General features: G+C 36.9%; 1 protein-coding gene across 3 annotated transcripts in view; it reads right to left on the bottom strand.

The window, feature by feature from the left end:
• Nucleotides 1–18661, bottom strand: part of LOC131041733 (uncharacterized) — a 166270-nt gene extending 147609 nt beyond the window's left edge. Inside the window, exons 1-2 of one of the 3 annotated variants that reach the window (XM_059210823.1) lie at nucleotides 18393–18661; nucleotides 18209–18280 (exon numbers count right to left, since the gene is read on the bottom strand). In XM_059210823.1, the coding sequence (XP_059066806.1) occupies nucleotides 18209–18271 (63 nt within the window). In that variant the 5' untranslated portion in view covers nucleotides 18272–18280; nucleotides 18393–18661. Of the gene's footprint in view, nucleotides 1–18208; nucleotides 18305–18392 lie in introns of all 3 variants that reach the window. The other 2 variants (XM_059210822.1, XM_057974924.2) reach the window with 2 other exon arrangements.
• Nucleotides 18662–19377: the final 716 nt, after the last annotated feature.

Below are 19377 nucleotides of genomic sequence, written 5' to 3' on the forward strand. Positions count from 1 at the left end.
GACAAGTGTCTTTTGGCCTGAAGCTTGTCGCTCCCTTGTTTTCTATAAAAGGGAAATCAAGGCCATTAGTTAGGGTTCCGAATTTTCTGAGAATGACCTCTGTGAAATAGGTTTGTTCTGTAGGGTTAGGTTCTAGGTAGTTCTAGAGAGTCGTAGGAAATAATAAGGACTGTAATTTCATTTTGCAGAGAAAAAAGGCAATAGAACAATTGCAAGTTCCCTTTTCAAATGGGTCATTTTGTATTTGAATTTGTTGGCTATCATCTGATAAAAGATAGCTTATGATGTTAATGCAAATATATTTTCCTAATCTTTACTCTCCTGTGTGCAATTTTATCTTCTTTTAAGCAGATGGGATTAAGGGTTTCGTTTGTTTGTTGCATTGTTATGGTGTATGTATTCTTCCATTCAATGCTTTAGTCCAAGGGGTTAATTAAAATGCTTGAATGAGATTACAGAGAAATAAAACTTGTAATAGGATTTGATAAGTAGTTCGGGTAGACGATTATGAGCAGGACAATATTGTAAGGCAATATTGTTTTAGGCTAGACCAACTGTTAAATAAATTTTATTAGATTTCAGTAATGGTTCTCAAAGACTTTGCAACCCAAATGAATAAGGCACTGGTATTTGCTAGCAAATGTCATTAGGTTTTCAGTTTCCGGTTTATCTCCTTTATGATTTCTCAGAACAAATCTTATAAATATCAGAATATCTTTTATGTTTTATGTATTTTTCTGAAAGTTGCCCCGCCCCATCTCATACTCCAGTATAAGGTTGAGGATCACTGAAGGATTTGCCATCCTTGAGCATTCTCCCTTTCTGTTGAGTATTTTATGAGATAATCTGCTTTGTTTTCGGTAAACTCCTGAGTATCGTTGCAGAGAGCAGGAGATTTTACTGAAGGGATCACCCTCCCTGGTTTTGCAGAGCCTAAAGTGCAAAAGGACTTTTTGTCCTTGTTATTGTTGGTCCAAGCCTGACAAGTATTGATAGTTGGAGGTGGCTCTCAATAGATATTTGGAGGAATTCAGCTTGGTCTCTGCCCAATAACAGTGTAAACCCATTTTTCATTTTTGGGAACCAACAAAAAATGGCAACTCTGTTGGGGACAAAGGAACTGTTGAGAATCTTTGGTTAGAAAAAATTTACAAAACATATAGTCGAGATTATCCCATCCGAGTCATCAATGCAAAAATGGTGACTCTAATGGGAAATGTTGCATAAAGTTGTCTGGGTCTTTTGTGACTTGATGGTTGAGTGTTGCTCCCGCGTCGCAGGACTGAGATTTTTGCCCACAGAGTGAAAGGCTTCTTAAACTGTCCCTTGTCAGTTTGAGTCAATTCTCATAAATGTCGCTGAGAAATCTGCTATAGTTCTTTTTCTATAAAGAGTTTGGTCCAGATCTGTCCGTTTTTCAAGATTGTATGTGATACCTCACAAGTGGTGAGTGGCGATTTTGAGACTCTGAGATCTAGGCACCAGTGTGTGTCTACTTGAAGAAGAACCAAGAAATTTACAGAAAAGATGAAGCAGATTTGAGCTCTGATGGTGAAGTACCCTGACAAGTTGAGGATGGAATCAGTAATGCCATTTGATGATAAGGAAGTGTTATAGTGGTGAGTTAAAACAAATCTGACCTATGAAGAAATTCCAGTTGTTTGAGTATTTGTCCTCTGCAAGGAGGTGGCGACTCTATCAAAAGATCAGTGTTAAAGATTTGAAGGATTGAAGGTGATTTTGCAAGTCCCGGGTTAAAGAAAGCAACAGTAGCTTCAGCATTTCCAGGTATTTTGATTTTCATGAGTTAAGTATGTTTTCATAAAAATTGTGTATAAAGAAATGTTCCCTAAAAGGTGGAAGAAGCACTAAGGAAGGGAATGGTAGTGATTATTTTACATACTCTTGTGATTCAGTTTCCTCTTTCTATATAAGATTAGATGGAGTATGTTTTGAACCTTACAATGTAATAGTTTAAGATTTATGGGAAAAGGAATAGGGAAATGAATGAAAATAAGTAACATATGCCTGTGTTTCCCTATGAAATGTCAAACACAAATGTGCAACCTATGTCGAGTCATCGTAGAGCTTTCTTTAGGGAAAGATATAAGCCATTGAATTTTGATGGTATCCAAGGTTTCCCCAATCCTATTCCTATAGGGGTTAGGGAACAATTGATGGGATTCAATGGGAAGAGGTCAAAATTGGCAAGACAGCATTTGCAGGAGTTTTCTGAGTTAATGGAAGATTTTGAAATAAATCAGGAAGATGTTTTCATGAAGTTGTTTGTTCAGTCTTTGAAGGAAAGTGCCAGAGATTGGTTTTCCTACATGCCAGTATGTTCTATCTCATCAGGGGATGAGTTGAAGGTAGCATTCATGGAACAATTTGGTGAAAGAATTAATCCAAGCTCAATTATGAAAACATTCATAAGTATCCAGAAAAAGGAAGATGAGTTAGTACTTGCTTTTAATCTCAGGTTTGCTAGGGCATTGGATGATATTCCTAGCAGTTACAGAACAGATGATGCAGTGTGCTTAGTCGTTTACTTGGCTGCATTTGAAGAGGAAGAGAGTTATTTGTTGAGAGATAAGGATCCTAAAACCTTGCATCAGGCTTATAGGATAGCAATGGATATTGAGAACAATTTGAAGTATGGAACAGAGAAACGAGACTCGCTCGAAATCGCCCAAACTCGGCGAGTCCGAGTCCGAGTCAGGCCAAACGAGTCCCAGGGGCTCGGACTCGGACTCGGCCGAGTCTGGAGAGTAAACTTGCCAGACTCGCCGAGTTGGCGATTTTGGCGCCGAGTTGGCGATTTTGGCCCAAAATCGCCAAACTCGGCGAGTCCCGAGCCCTGGACTCGGCTGGCATTGGCACAACTAAAAAGTCAAAAAAAAAATAGTTTGGAAAGTTTTTTTAAATCCGTTTTTTAATGTTAATTGTCTTCTAGCCCTAAAAGTGACTTTCATTTCATTCACTTGCAAAAAAAGGAAGAGTAAAGTGAGTTGGGAAGAAAAACAAGGGTGCCTAGAAGAAAAACCAGCAAGGAGGAAGCTCAAGTTTTCTTCAATTTGTCACATTGGAGCTGCATTGTGTTTCGATTTGGTGCATCAAGAGTTGGATAGCAAGAGTTTGCAGCTCATTTCAAGCTTGTTGTAAGAGGTAAGATTGTTTTTTTTAACATTATTTTGTTTCTTATATGCAAAAATTCCATTTTCTATTCATTTATTTTGAAAGTTTTACATTTTCTTGTATGCAAGATCTTTTGTATGTTTGTAATTTGTATGTAGCATGTAGTATGTAGTTGTACTATGTAGGGTTGTATGTAGGGTTTGTAAATTTTTTTTTTTTTAAATTGTAGGGTTTGACAAACCCTACAATTTTTATAAAAAAAAATTTACAAACCCTACTTTAGTTTTTTTGAATGTATGTATTAATTTTATTTTGTATTTGTAATGTTTTATTGCAGCAAACTTCACTTTATTATTTGCCTCAACTTCAACTTTCACAAAACTATCCTAAAATGTCTACTTCAGCTTCTAGACCCCCCATGAGAAAGGACCCTGCTTGGAAATATCATGAGGATTTTCCAGGGCAAGGAAAGGGGCAAACAAAATGTATGTTTTGCAAAACAATATTCCATGGAGGTATATAAACGCTGAAATACCATATTGCTGGTGTGCGTGGAAATGATGCCGAACCATGCCTAAAAGCAGTCTCTGAGGCCATACGTGATTGTTATGTAATGGTTGAGGAGATTGAAAGAAAAAAGAAACAAAAGGAGGATCGAGCGGCCATTGGGAGAGAGACAGTTTTAGGAAGAGGGACACAGTTAGGTTGTGTTGGAGGCCCTTCTTCCTTACCTCCATATCGTCCCACTCAGTTTGCTACTGCTGGTGCTTCCGTTTCTGCTTCTGCTTCTGTAAGTGGCAGTGCCACCGCCACTTCTCATGCTCCTACCACTAGTAGTTGTAGTGGGAATGTTACCATTGGACCTAGGATTCGTAAATCTAGGTTGGATTCCTTCTTTGTGCCTCGCACTATTCCTGGGTCCCAACCGTCACTTGAGGGCATGGGTTGGAACAAGGAGGTCCATGATGCTGCTAAAATGGCAATTGGCAGGTTTTGGAGCTACCGCTGTATTCCATTCTTTGTAGCCAGGTGAATGTTTTACTAACTTTTATGTTTGATAACTTTGATTGTTTTAATTTTTATACTTAACTTATCTCATTGAATTTTTATACTTAACTTATCTCATTGAGTTTCTTTGCGACAGGTCTCCTTATTGGCAACAAATGGTTGATGCCATTACCATATGAGGGCGGGGTTCAAAGCCCCTAGTGAGGGTGATTTGAGGGGACCCATTTTGTCTCAAATGGTGGATGATGTGAAAAAGGATTTAGATGAACAACGCCACATATGGAGCACTAAAGGTTGCACCATCAAGACTGATGGTTGGACGGATAGGAGAAATAGAACTCTCCTTAATTTTCTTGTTTCTTCCGCAAGTGATTGATTAATTTTAGTTTCATATAGTCTTTAATTTTTTATTTTTTATCTAATGGTTTATTGAATGATCATTGACCTAGCTTTATTTTTTTATTTCAGGGGGCACCGTTTTCATCAAGTCCATTGATGCCTCCGCCCATTGCAAGAATGCCACCTACCTATGTGAGCAGATAGAGGAGGTGATTGAAGATGTGGGTGAGGAGAACGTGGTACAGGTGGTGATCGACAATGCAGCAAATTATGTTGTTGCGGGTAAACTTTTGATTACAAACTAATTTTGTTTGCAAATTAATTACTATCTTGTAGTTTGTACCTCCATTAATTACAATTTACAATGCAACAAATTATGTTGCTGCAGGTAGACTATTGATGGAGAGGCACCCATCTATAGTTTGGACTCCATGTGCTACTCATTGCATTGACCTAATGTTGGAGGATATTGGAAAAATCCCATGGGCCAAGACATGTGTAGAAAGGGCAAGAAATGTCTGCAAATTTGTATATAATCATTCATGGGTGTTGGCTCTTATGAGACAATACACAGAGCAGAAGGAGTTGCATCATCCAGGAATCACAAGATTTGCCACAAACTTCCTCACATTGCAGTCCATGCTTAGGTCTAAGCCTGCCTTGAGACGTATGATTGTTGGTGAGGAGTGGTCTTCCTCATCCTATGCTACCACCCCTGCAGGGATAGAGATGGCAGACTGCATTTTTGATGAGCAAGGCTTTTGGGTCCCTTGTGATGAGATAGTGAAGGTAATTTTTTTATAAATTCTACAATTTAGCTTCATGTTTTATAACTTATTATATGTATTCTCTTATTTGCTAATTTTTCTAAATTACACAATATTTTCAATTTTGCAGTTTGTTAAGCCCTTGGTGGTTTTGTTGCGAGTTGCGGATAGAGATAAGCCCGCAATGGGCTATATATATGAGGGCATGGATAGGGCGAAGGAGGCCATCAGATTCGTCTATGGAGCAGATGAGAGCAAGTATGGTCCCATTTGGGAGATCATTGATAGGAGATGGCATCATCAGCTACATAGGCCCATCCATGCGGCAGCCTATTATCTGAATCTGGCATTCCGTTTTATCCCTTCTTTCAAGGCTGATGCGGAGGTCCTTAATGGGCTATATGCAATCATGGAGAAGATGGGACCTGCTGGTACTTCTCAGATAGACCTTTTTCGAGAGTTACAGATGTTCTCAGATGCACAAGGGGAGACCTTCTCTCGTCCTGTCGTCAAAGACGGTAGGACAACTATGATGCCAGGTAAAAATAAATTGTTAGGCTTAATTTTAGTTTTATTCAATACTATATTGTAACTTGTTAAATGAGTTCATGAGTGAGACTGATTTTATTTATTTTTCTCATTTCAAACTCAGATCATTGGTGGAACTTTTTTGGCCCAGAGACACCAAATGTTCAGAAGTTGGCCATTCGTATCTTGAGCCAACCATGCAGCGCATCAGGTTGTGAGCGCAATTGGAGTATGTTTGAGCACATACACTCCAAGAGGCGCAATAGATTATCTGTGGAGAAGATGAATGATCTCGTCTTTGTTCACTACAACCTCCGCCTGAGAATGAGAAAGAATGCAACAGTTGACATGTCTCCTATCATTCTAGATGAGGTTGATCTTGAAGTAGAGTGGGCCAATGAGAATCAGACAGCTCCTGGGACTCCTACAGCTGTATTTAGTGATGATGACATTGATTGGATCGACCAGGTAGATATAGAGGCTGAGGTTGTAGCCATGGCAGAGGAGGAGCAGAGAGCACGAGCAGAGACAGGAAATACTGAGACTCATAGTGATACACCTGTTCTTGATGTTGGTGAGCATGACACAGCCGTTCCTGATGTTGGTGAGCATGGCATGGTGTCACGGGGAGCGACTATGGCTGCTGAATCATCCAGGACCTACTTTAAACGCCTTCACAGGGGGCCAGGGCGAGAGGGTGCACGGCCCTCTCAGCCATAGGCTTGTACACTTGTAATTGTATTTAGTATTTACTATTTACCTTTGGTATTTGTATGAAACATTTGATGATGATCATATGATGACATGGATTTTTTATTCCATGAGTTTTGTAATATTGTATACATTTGACAATATTTATATATCTATGTTTCTTATTTTCTTCAGCTACAATTTGCGTTTATGCTTATGTGATTGATGTATACTTGTGTATGTAATCAAATGAGCCGAGTTTAATGATGTTTTTGTGTCTTTAAGGTGTATTCAATAAAGGGTGTCTGAAACAAGTTTTAAATCTTTAAAAATCTCTAAATTTCTTGAGTTTTTCACTTTCCCGAGTCCAGCCGAGTCTGGAGCCGAGTCTGACGCCGAGTCCCGAGTCCGAGTCCGAGTCCGAGTCCGCGTTGCCGAGTCCGAGTCTCGTTTCTTTGGTATGGAATCCCTAAGGGTTATCTATCTGCAAGGGTATGTTATCCTACGATATTAGAGGTTGAAGAAAAACATAAATATGAACCTAAAGAAACATGTCAAGGACCTTATATCCCTACTAATCACATTAGCCTTGTTTTTTATTATGATTCGAACAAAAATACGAGTGAAGAGAACTTGTCCCAGACAGTGGTTATTCCTCATATTGATGAAGAAGGGGTTAATAAGAAAGTACCTGACATATTAGATGTAGAGATAGATATGGCATCAATCACTTTACTGAAGGATAGCAACAGTAATTGCTCCAGGAAGAGCATCTCGCAAGAAATTTGTTGGCAGTCCTGTGTTTCAAAAAGGTCCGACAGTGAATATGAAGAATTTTAAAATTTTATGTTTGAAACAGATGCAAATCTGCAGAATTTTGATGATAAGAATTCATTCTCTCAGGAAGAAATTGTATATCATAGTGAAAATTCAGATGATGAGATGCCATCATTTTCAGTTGATGAGATCAATAAGACAGATAATTGTGTGGTATGTTCAAATGATGAGGAAGTCATATTAAACCAGTTTAGGGATCAGCCTTATAATGCACTGGTTTTATGCAAAGATTTTGTTTCATTTGAAGAGTGGGGGTTTGAAGAGAATGAAAAGGGTTATGCTAAAAGCAGTTGTCTTGATCTTCCGGGGGATTTCTACAAAATTGATCTGGAAACATTTATGACTAGTAAATGTGAGGATGATATTCCTTTTGGTGCCACAAATACTGACATTGAATATGAGAGTGTGGAATTCATTGATATTGACCAGTGTTTTGAAATAGATGAAGGATATTACTGTCTTGTTGCTCCACATGATATTTTGAAGCCAAAATGGGAATGTTTTATGTTACATGAAGATACCATTGTTGAAAGGGTAAATGATGATGTTTTTTCATCATGCAGTGATCTGAATGTACACAAAGTTGATCAAGACACACTAACCGCAAAAATAAAAAGGGGAAGTGAATTAAAATGGTTTTCAAATGTTGATTGTTCGGGTATGGATGTTTGTAGAACTGTTACCGTATTGAATGAGCCAGCATATGGGAGATTTCCCTTTGATCTTTGTAATGAGTTTGTACTATGTTTGCTAAAATGTTTTAATAATAAGCATGATATAGAGGTGCAAACAGATGAAGAAGGCAATTTCTATGATGGCAGTTGCATAACAGAGTACGAAGTTTTTAACTTTCTTTTCAGCTTGTTGAGGCAGACATGAAACCGGTTGAATGTAGTTATCAACTCACATCTATTTCAGATAGTAAGTCTGGGTTCTATATATGTCATGCAAAGCTAGATGGAAATGATTAGATGAATGGACATTGAATTCAAATATAGTTTTTTTATAACATGCCGAGGAAGAAAAAATTATATGGTTATGATATCTCTAGATTGTTCAAAATGCAGCGTGATCATAACTATATTTTTGACAGAGAAAAATATTGGTTGACATTGGCTGATGGCATTGGGCCATCATACGTGGTTTGATCCTCTAGGCCACAAACATTTTGGGGTAGAGTAAGTTTTCCTGACTCTATGCCTAATAAAATTATAAATAAATTTCCTCTTAAATTGAATGTTCATGGACAATTTTGAGGTTTCTACTTTTCTTAAAGCAGTCGTTATCCATGAGCATTAGTTAGGTTTGTTTTGGTAGTGTAGTTCCATTTTTGTTGAAGTTACCCTATCTAGGTAATTTCTTTTTGAGTCTGCCCTGTAGTTGGTCTGCTTCACTCAAAAATTTTGGTTTCTCGCATCATTCCTGAGAAATGAGCATCCCCAACTAGAGCCACTGATAGCTCTGAAAATTGATTGCATGAAATTTTCATTTTGAGCTTAGAAAATTTATTTTCTGGTTTCATTTGTATCCTCTAAAAATGGTCCAAGGTCTAGAGCTTTAGGGTTTATCAAATTTTCTCTTGTTTTATGGAGAAAACCCTAACAATGATATATTTTGTTGTTACTTTTTGCCACTTTAGACCGAGGGTACCCTTTCCATGAGCGGGGCCATCCTATTCCCTAAACATTAAGTGATGATCAACCGGTTTTTGAAAAATGATTTTTCCTGAGTTGCAAAAAATTCCCTTATGACCGGTATCCTTTTAGATAATCGTGCCCATGATTCCCCTAAGCCCAAAAGTCCTGAATAGTTCGGCAGATGGTTAAAGACAAATTTTATCCAACGGCTAGCGCTTCCCCATGATCAAAGATGCGAGGTTTTTAGTGACCACAGCATCGTAAGATTGTGCCGCGTGTTATCAGCGAAAACCGGCAGGGTTGGTAGTGTAACCGGTCGAAGCATTGTGTTACCGGTTCGCAGGCGGTAAAGGTCGATCTACTAATAGTCCCATCAATTTGCACGTGCTCAGAATGAATGGAGATGTTTTATCCTAAGGTAAAAGGTGCTCGACTTTTAAATCTTGGAGGAGTTAACGAGCAGTATGCAAAGTGGTAAAGATCGAACAGATCAGACAGCCCTCGTATTCCCACGATGGAAGTTGCAAGGAGGTTACGGACCCTAGCATCGTGAGATGATGCCACGTGTCCCGGGGTGATCAGGAAGACCTACGGTGAGGTCGTTGACGGAGTCTGGTCAAAAGAACATGGCACTATTCAGTCGAGATTTTGTGGGTCCGCGGATACAGATGGAAAGTCAAAGTACTAAATTGGCAAATAATGACCACTAGATTTGCCAAGCTAGATGAGATCTGCGGTTGAGTTTCAAATGAGAAGTTAGGAAGGATTTTGGAGGCATCAGTCGTAGCCTGCGCAGGAAAAAGCAAAATGAATGGGATACAAACTTGTCGACTCAGGATTGATTAGACAATCAAAGATGATAGCCCAGAGATGTGAAGGGATCAGGAAAGGCTTCAGGTTTCAAGTATGATGGATCACGAGTTCTCTGATGAACTCAGAGATTTGCCTGTTCACAGGAATCCTGGAGCAGGAGATTGTACACTGAGAAAGGAATAAGATCAAAACAAAATCAATCATGTAAGGTGAACACATGCAGATGGCGATGGGGTGATGGCCTAGAAGATAGCGGTGTCTTGAGTTGTAGGCATGATTGCTGAAATTCATAGCTGACAAGGTGAGCAGAAGATATCAAGATGATGATTCTTCACATGGGTTAGCACCGCCACATTGAAAGGAATTATGATTATAAATTCACTAGGCAGATGATAAAGTGGGTAGAAGCAAATACAAGCTTTGTCATTTTCTGAGAGCAATCCTTTATCAGTGAGAGGATGTTGTTCGAACAGAATTGTGAATGGAGTCGTTGCATATTTTGTGACACTAGATGGATGATCTTTCTCTGGTATAATGTTGCTCATTTCCAGAGGGGTTGTGAAAGATCAAGGGATTGCCAAAGGGGGTGTGAAAGCCTTTTCTCATCAGGAAAAGTCACCCTGGGGGTATTTCCCGCTTTTACTCTGCATTTCATTGGCAAAGTGTTCCAAGAGGGAGCTCACGAGGGGCTGAAAGAAAGATTTGTTTGTGGGAGGAATGGCAGCCAGTCATCTCTGTAGCAACATGGAAGCAGCAATGCCTTCTCAACAAATCTTGTTTATCCACGAGCTCCTCTTTCCATTTTCTCTGATCCGGGGCATAAAGGCTGGATACTTTCCTCCGTTTCGATGGGAAAGTTTTGCTTCATTCCGGGATTTGTTTTCCTTTTCAAGAAGAGAAATGTTATGGAATAGATTGAGCATCTAAGGGTCCATCCAGAAGTGTCAGGGTGATATCGGCACGGCTCAAGTGTTTTTGTTTCTACCAAAAATCGATTGAGGATTTTGGTTCCACCTCATCACGAGCACCAGCCTGTGGATAAGGAATATTTTGTAACAAAATTGTGTGCAGCCTCTAATGCTTTGTTTTGATGACAAGTGTTTTTTGGTCTGAAGCTTGTCGCTCCCTTGTTTTCTATAAAAGGGAAATCAAGGCCATTAGTTAGGGTTCCGAATTTTCTGAGAATGACCTCTGTGAAATAGGTATGTTCTGCAGGGTTAGGTTCCAGGTAGTTCTAGAGAGTCGTAGGAAATAATAAGGACTGTAATGTCATTTTGCAGAGAAAAAAGGCAATAGAACGGTTGCAAGTTCCCTTTTCAAGTGGGTCATTTTGTATTTGAATTTGTTGGCTATCATCTGATAAAAGATAGCTTATGATGTTAATGCAAATATATTTTCCTAATCTTTACTCTCCTGTGTGCAATTTTATCTTCTTTTAAGCAGATGGGATCAAGGGTTTCGTTTGTTTGTTGCATTGTTATGGTGTATGTATTCTTCCATTCAATGCTTTAGTCCAAGGGGTTAATTAAAATGCTTGAATGAGATTACAAAGAAATAAAACTTGTAACAAGATTTGATAAGTAGTTCAGGTAGAGGATTATGAGCAGAACAATATTGTAAGGCAGTATTGTTTTAGGCTAGACCAGTTGTTAAATAAATTTTATCAGATTTCAGTAACGGTTCTCAAAGACTCTGCAACCCAAATGAATAAGGCACTGGTATTTGCTAGCAAATGTCATTAGGTTTTCAGTTTCCGGTTTATCTCCTTTATGATTTCTCAGAATGAATCTTATAAATATCAGAATATCTTTAATGTTTTATGTTTTATGTTTTATGTTTTATGTTTTATGTCTTTTTTCTGAAAGTTGCCCCACGCCATCTCATACTCCAGTATAAGGTTGAGGATCATTGAAGGATTTGCCATCCTTGAGCATTCTCCCTTTCTGTTGAGTCTTTTATGAGATAATCTGCTTTGTTTTCAGCAAACTCCTAAGTATCGTTGTGGAGAGCAGGAGATTTTATTGAAGGGATCACCCTCCCTGGTTTTGCAGAGCCTAAAGTGCAGAAGGACTTTTTGTCCTTGTTATTGTTGGTCCAAGCCTGACAGGTATTGATAGTTGGAGGTGGATCTCCATAGATATTTGGAGGAATTCAGCTTGGTCTCTGCCCAGTAGCATTTTTTTGTGCTCCAATTGAAGGTAAATTTTAATCCCTATTCTTGTACTCTAAAATTAGGGAGTACTCAATGAAGATACGATTTACGGTTAAAGAAGCAAAAGGGAGAAGATTAATATACCAATACGCCTATGTTGGAACAAACATTGTCTCCCAAAAGCTGGGGTTTTACATGGGCAGCACTACAAAAGAAAATATTAACAAAAATATTTCAAAAGCTTGGATACAATGGTCTATCAAGGTGCATATTATATAAGCAAAATGAAGAAACAAGAGACTATTTGTCAATAAAATGCCAATTTTCACAAAAATGCTAGCTATGCACCTTTGCTATCTAGACCACTCGGATAGGGTTAAGATGATCTAATGCAGATGCCTCCAAATAGGGTTTAGTCTAATTCTTATTGGCTGCCAGTGGCCCTCCAAATTTGCACAAAACATTGGCACAAATTAGAGTAAGAAATCTTCAAATAGTGCCCTTGAAATTGGACTCTAAAAAATAAATTGAATGAATGATTCAATAATCGGATAATCTATTCAACAATATACAAGCGTATATATTAAGAACAAGTCGTTTAAAGTGAACTACTAAAAAGCTAAACGCTAAATAAAGCTTAAAAGCTAATTAACTAAAAAGAAAAAGCTAAATGCTAAATAAAGCTTAAAAGCTAATTAACTAAAAAGCTAAATGACCATTAAACAAGGAACTAAATATAGGTGACTAAAATATAATTAAATATTCTAATACCCTCCCTTAATGGTCATTCTATCTACTAACTACCCTACAGAAGACATTGCAGGTCTTTTGATCACAAATGAAAAGAACACTCTGCTGCGATGGAGACCCCCCCCCTGGATCTGAATAGTGTTAATGACCAAGAATACCAAAATCCATCCAACCTGACGTTGGGTAACCAAACTGAAAACTGAAACCTGAAACCATGATTTTGAGGAAAAATCGGCAAACCCTCCAAAACTGAAGATACAAATCATCATTTTTGTGGAAAATAATGGTAAAACCCTTGAAACGATTTTTGTGGAAAAAATCGAACAAAACCCTGAAACTTCGCATGGCAAGACCCAAAACACATCGTGGTAAGACACCAAACATCACGCGGTAAAACATCAAACATCATGCGAGAAAACACCAGACAACATCACGTGGTAAAACCCTGATTTTTGAGAAAAAAATCAAGCAAAACCCTCCCATGATTTTTTGTGGAAAAAATCAAAAAGCCGACAAACAATTTTTCAAGAAAAAATCGCGAAAACCCTCGGACCTGTAAGACAAGGTTTGGCCTAAATCAATCTGATAAAGATAACGATATTCAGATATCATGAACATGCACTGTTTCCAGGTGTTGTGGCAGCTGTTGAACTTTTGACTGTGTTCCAACATGATGTTGGTCAAAGATGCCATCACAAAAATGGAGGTTGAACGAGGTCAACCTAGTGAAAGCATGAGACAGAAGAATCTGATTCAAAAATCAGGATAGAAGCAGCTACACAAAAAATCTGAAACCCTGGAGGAGAATTCTAACACGAATTCTAAGGCACGAATTTCGAGGTTTGGAAGAAACCCAAAAATTAAAATTTTCTGCAAACTTAAAACCTGAAATTTTTCCTGAAAATAATCAAAAAAAAATAATAATTTGCAGAAAATAAAAAAGTATCTCTGATTTTTTTTTGAAAAAAAAACAGAGAAATATAGACAATTTTTTTTTGGAAAAAAAAGGCAAAAAAATAGGGGACAAAACCCTAGGTCGTATGTACAACATAAACAGCGCCCAGAAGACACCAAAATTCCCGACGTCCACAGAATTAGCAGAAATCGCAGACTATTTTTAAATTCCAAGGCAAATTCGTTGGCACAAAATTTGAGGCACGGAAAACAAGGCATGCAGAAAATTATGGGACAAACCCAGAAAAGCTCTCAAAAAACCCACCAAAGAATCTGAAATCAGAATGCAGATCCAATGGCTCAAAAATCGAGGCATGGAAAACGATGCACCTAGAAAAATATGACGACGACCCAGTTGAGGTCTCAAAAAACCCACCAAGAATCTCCAAGTTGCAGGCCCGAAAATCTCCAGAACCTTAAAAAAACATGAACTGCTGCCCAGCACAAAGAAATTCGCCCACAAACCAAAAAGCCTTCAAAAAGCCTTCAAAAAAGCAAAATCATTTTTTTATAAAAAAACAATTAAAAAAAATCTGGAAAATATTCCAAAAAGAAGGCTATGAATTTTCATTAAAAAATTCGTCAAACTTTAAAGAATCCCATCAATCCACTCTGATACCATGAAAAATAAATTGAATGAATGATTCAATAATCGGATAATCTCTTCAACAATATACAAGCGTATATATAGAGGTTACAAGACGACGTTCTAAATTAAGAACAAGTCGATTAAAGTGAACTACTAAAAAGGTAAACGCTAAATAAAGCTTAAAAGCTAATTAACTAAAAAGAAAAAGCTAAATGCTAAATAAAGCTTAAAAGCTAATTAACTAAAAAGCTAAATGACCATTAAACAAGGAACTAAATATAGGTGACTAAAATATAATTAAATATTCTAATATATACATGATTGATTTTGCCAAATATCGGACATATAAAGAATCTTCAGTTGTTCTAGGAAATGTAGGATTTGTGACCTAAATCTATTGGTCACTTGATCTTTAAGGATTTCTCCAAACTAGTGACGAAATGGGGTAGAATGTGGAATTTATTCATTGTTGTTTGCCTTGCCCTAAAAGTGAATAATTTCCAGAATTTAGCCCAATCTACTCCTCTCGAAATGGACCTCGATATCGCAATCTAGGATTTTTGTCCCGGAAACCAAATCAATGCCTCTAATACAAATCCTTGGTCTTTATTTGTACCTACTATTTAAGATGCATTGTTCCTCAAATCAGACCACCAAGTTTTGAAAATTTATATTTATATTTTATTTTATTTTTAATTAATACATTATTTCTTATATAGAGTTGGTGTTAAAAAACACTTTTATTATATTAATAATAATACTAAATATTGTGGACAATTGAGGACATGACAATCCGATCAAAAAAAAATCGGGGACATGAAAATGCGATCAAAAAAAAAATTGGGGACATGACAAAATCCAACATTGAGTAGAAGAGACATAAGGATTGCCTATAAAGGGAAGAAATGTTGAAAATTTTGTCATTGATGTCAAAGCTAGTCAGCGATTTTCTTAATTAGTGGCAATTATATTTTATCCGTGCTATTGTTTGGTGAAATAAATATCATCTGCTGGACATGGTAATTTAGTGAGGCGATATGGTATTATTCTTGGTGTATGACAGTTGCAGGTGTCTGTATATTCTGATAGTTTCAGACTTTGATTCTTGGCAGTGCATTAATTTATTTATCCTTTTTGAGCAAAGGCAGATTCTTCGTCTAACTGTGAGTAGGGGCGGCTTATTCCTGACAAGTGACAACGGCTTTGTAACGTCAACATTAAAAAAGGAATAATTTTGAATTCTGAAGCAATTGATAAATACCTCAGCCGTTCCTTCCTTGTTTAGAGTTTATGGAGACAAGCATGTATGCTGCATGTTAAGCTTTTCAAGATTATTTTTTCTGCTATTAATTGCTGTCTTCATTTTTGGTGTGGGATATATTTTGGTTGTCTTTTCAACTTGCTGCAGATAAGAAGTCAAGAACTATTTCAGCAGGATGTGTGTAATTTTTGTATGGTGATTGAAATGCTCAATGTATTATGAAAAGTGTTTATAAGTTTCAGTGCATTCGAGTTTGTGTGAAAACTGAAGTTGGTGCTTCGAGGAGAGTTGGTGCTCTCTGTGAGTTGGTGCTCACTTATGTAATCTAGGTTGGTGCCCATTTGATTAATGAAAGCTATTGATTTGCCCTGGTTTTTTTCCCAAAAGGGTTTTCCACGTGATATTTGGTGTTCTCCTTGTTGATGTTAGCTCTCTCTATTCTATCTCTTTGTTTATGTGGTTTCATGTATTTAAAAGTTCAAAATACTGATTCACCCACGCCCCACATTATCAAGCCCAGAATGTTGTATTGCCGAGAACCATATTTGGAACATCACTGTAGTCTATGAATATCAAACAAAGTGAAATCCATTAATTTAAGTAAACTTCAGTTCAAGATGAACCAAATTGTTGATTGACAGACTGACAAAGTAAAATACATATTGAGCCTGAAAAACTCAGCTCTCCACATTTTCAAAATGCCCTTTATTTAACTGATTTGCAGTAAATTCAATGTAAATTGGATCTAATCAGAAGGGAACCTAGAAATAAGTAAAAAATGTGAGCTTCAAAATAAAGAAATTATTCTATATATGTCAAATAGGACGAACTTAAATGGTCAATCATTGGAACTTTCATAGAAGAGCTCTCTGGGTTCAAATCTGCCAGAGACATATTACAAGTTGAAATTCAATAGAGAACCACATCAATCCTGAGTATAGCATACCCCAACGGTCAGCAACCAGGGAAAACCTTGGGTGACTTTAATCATCTAAGGTGAAGGCTACTCCACAAGGCAGATTTATCAAAAAAGTGACTATAACTCACAATAAACGTACTTAGTCTACCACTCGTCAAATTGCAATGTAAAAGTGCAATATTATGACCATAAAATGTGCCTTAAATAATTCAGTTTCTACATTTTACCTATTCCAAACAAGAGCATTTCAATTCAGCCATTTGAGGAAAAATCCTGTTGAAATTGGACCTAAACTGGAAATAAACATAAATTGTGAGCTTCATGATAAAAATCTATCCTGTTAAATATCCAACAAGATGAGCTTCAATAATTAATCATCTCAGTTTTCATGGCAAATCCCTCTGTTCAAGTCCAATAGAATATAGCATGTCGATAGTGGATAAACGTCAAACTACAATGGAGGTTACCTAATTTAGGGTTTACAAAAAAAAAAAAAGAGTAACTATAGCTCAGAATGAACTTAACTAAGCAATTGCTTGTCAAACTGCAGTAGGAAACAGACAAATTATGACTATAATACATGCCCTGAAAAATTCAGGTCTCTGCAATTTACCTAATCCAACAGCATCATGCCTCAATTAAACTTGTCTGCAGCAAAGTCCAGAGTAAATTGGACATAAGTGGAGTGACACCGAGAATAAATATAAATAGTGAGCTTCACAATGTAAATTTAACGTCAAACAGGATGAGCATGAGTAAATCATCAAAGTTTCCAAAGCAGAGCCCCTACTTCATATCCCAGGAGACATCAAGTACTGATGCTCTGGATAAGGCCAGATGCAACTCCCTACTGACTTTGTCCGACCAGTTGCCCTCTGGCCATGGCATCTAAGCTAAAGGTTATCCTACAACAAGAATTTTGATTTTTTTACAAAATAACTGTACCTGAGAATAAACTTAACTAAACTATTGCTTGTCAAATTGCTGCAGAAGAACAGAATTGTGACTACATTGTGTGCCGTAAACACTCAGCTCTCAAAAGATTATCTAATCCAACAGAGTGTAATTCAATTTAACTTATCTGCAGTGAATTCCAGCATGGATTGGACCCAGTTGGAGCGACCCAATAAATTAAATTAAATTGCCAGCGATGTTTTGATTTGATTAAGATGTACTACAAAAAAAATTTGCCACACTAAACTTAATTAAGCCATTGCTTGTCAAATTACAGTGCGAAAGTGCAAAATTATGAACATAACGTATGTCCTACAAACTCAATTCTCCCGATTTTACCTAATGACAAAAATAAGTTTCAATTCAACTCATTGCAGTAAATTCCAGTGTAAACTTGACTTTTAATTGGTAAGGATCTCACAATAAACATAAATTGCAAATTTCAAATAAACACTCTAGTCTGAAAAACACCGAGCCTTCATAAGAGAACCTCAAATTCAAATCCTCGGGATACACTTAAAATAACTCAATTGGGTAAAATACGACAGCCAACAGTGCGGCGAGCAAGTCCCAAGGAAGAGCTACCCTTATTTGTGCCATTTAAGCCAAAATTGAAAAAATGTGAGCATAATTTATCCATAAACTCTCAGTTATCTACATTTCATTTACTCTTAGCAGAAATGAACTTTAATATAGCCGATTCATAAAAATTGGCTAATTAGAGTAAACCAGGAAATACATACCAATTGTGATCATTCAGGTTTAAAAAGAAAATTCACATGCAATTTGATACAAATTTATGTAGATCGGAAAAGAAAGCAATTTATATTTCCAAATATTAAAAAAAAAAGTTCTGAAAATTTAATAAAGCATACCGATACATGGCGGAGAGGCACATTAGCCTTAAAATGTATGTAATCGCCCGGTGCGCTCGCCATTGAATTCAGCTGCTGAAAAATTATTGTATTCAGCTGCTTGCCATTTAAACTAAGTTTAATTATTGTGAAAGTGAGGTAGGTTTAACTGATCACAGGAGTATATAACCCTAGTCTAACCTACCAGTCTATAAAAATTCTTCTTGTGGCGCGTGCGGTTGGCGCTCAAGTGGAAGCTGAATGGACTCGTCCGTGGATGCTACTGACACGTGTCGGTAGCGACTTAACCAGTGAGCTGCTATACTGCTGCCTTGGATGTAATTGCCTTAATTAGTAATCCGTCTGGCAAGGCCGAAAGAAAATTCCTTGGATGTAATTGCCTTAATTAGTAATCCGTCTGGCAAGGCCGAAAGAAAATTGTTCCGTTTAAAGCAAGTTTGAAGCATTCAAGTTTATTGCTGTTGTTACGTTAACTTCACATTTCCCTGCGTTTTATTAATTATTTTAATATTTTGAGCTATTTTTTATGGGCGTTGTCTATTCAGCATTCTGATGCACATTTGACCGTTTTTTACTAAACCGAAATTTATATAATTTCAATTTCAATCTCAGTTAATTAATAGATAAGGTCAAATGTGTATCTGCTGATAAATGTTGTTTTTTCTTAGTCAAAGAATTGGAAGGGATCATTTAGGATTTTTATTTTTATTGATTTTTAATTCTTTTTTTTTTTTCAAACAGATTGTTTATGAAAAAAAATTATCATCAACGTTTCAAATTCAAATCACATTTTCTAATTTTTAATTATATTAATTTGAAATTTAATAGATTTTTTTGTTATGAGATGAATATGGTTTGTGATTTGAACTTATGGTTTTGAGTGTGTATTTCTTTTTCTCATCGGCGTTTTGAATCATACTCTATAGTTCATCATCGTGATGGAGAGCTAGAGAAGAAAAAAAACACAGTCAAAACGAGAACCTCAAATCACATCAACATGAACTTTGGAAACATAATATCTATTATGAAATTGGTTATAAATTCTATTATTTTCACTTAGATTCAACATTTGACTTTAATATCGAGCACTATCATTGTTTCATCTAAGAGCATCATGTTTTTATTCTTATATGCTAGAAATGTGGTCTTCCACCTGCAAGAGGGAAAAC

This window comes from Cryptomeria japonica, chromosome 8 (genome assembly GCF_030272615.1).
Source record: "Cryptomeria japonica chromosome 8, Sugi_1.0, whole genome shotgun sequence".
Classification (NCBI taxonomy): Eukaryota; Viridiplantae; Streptophyta; class Pinopsida; order Cupressales; family Cupressaceae; genus Cryptomeria; species Cryptomeria japonica.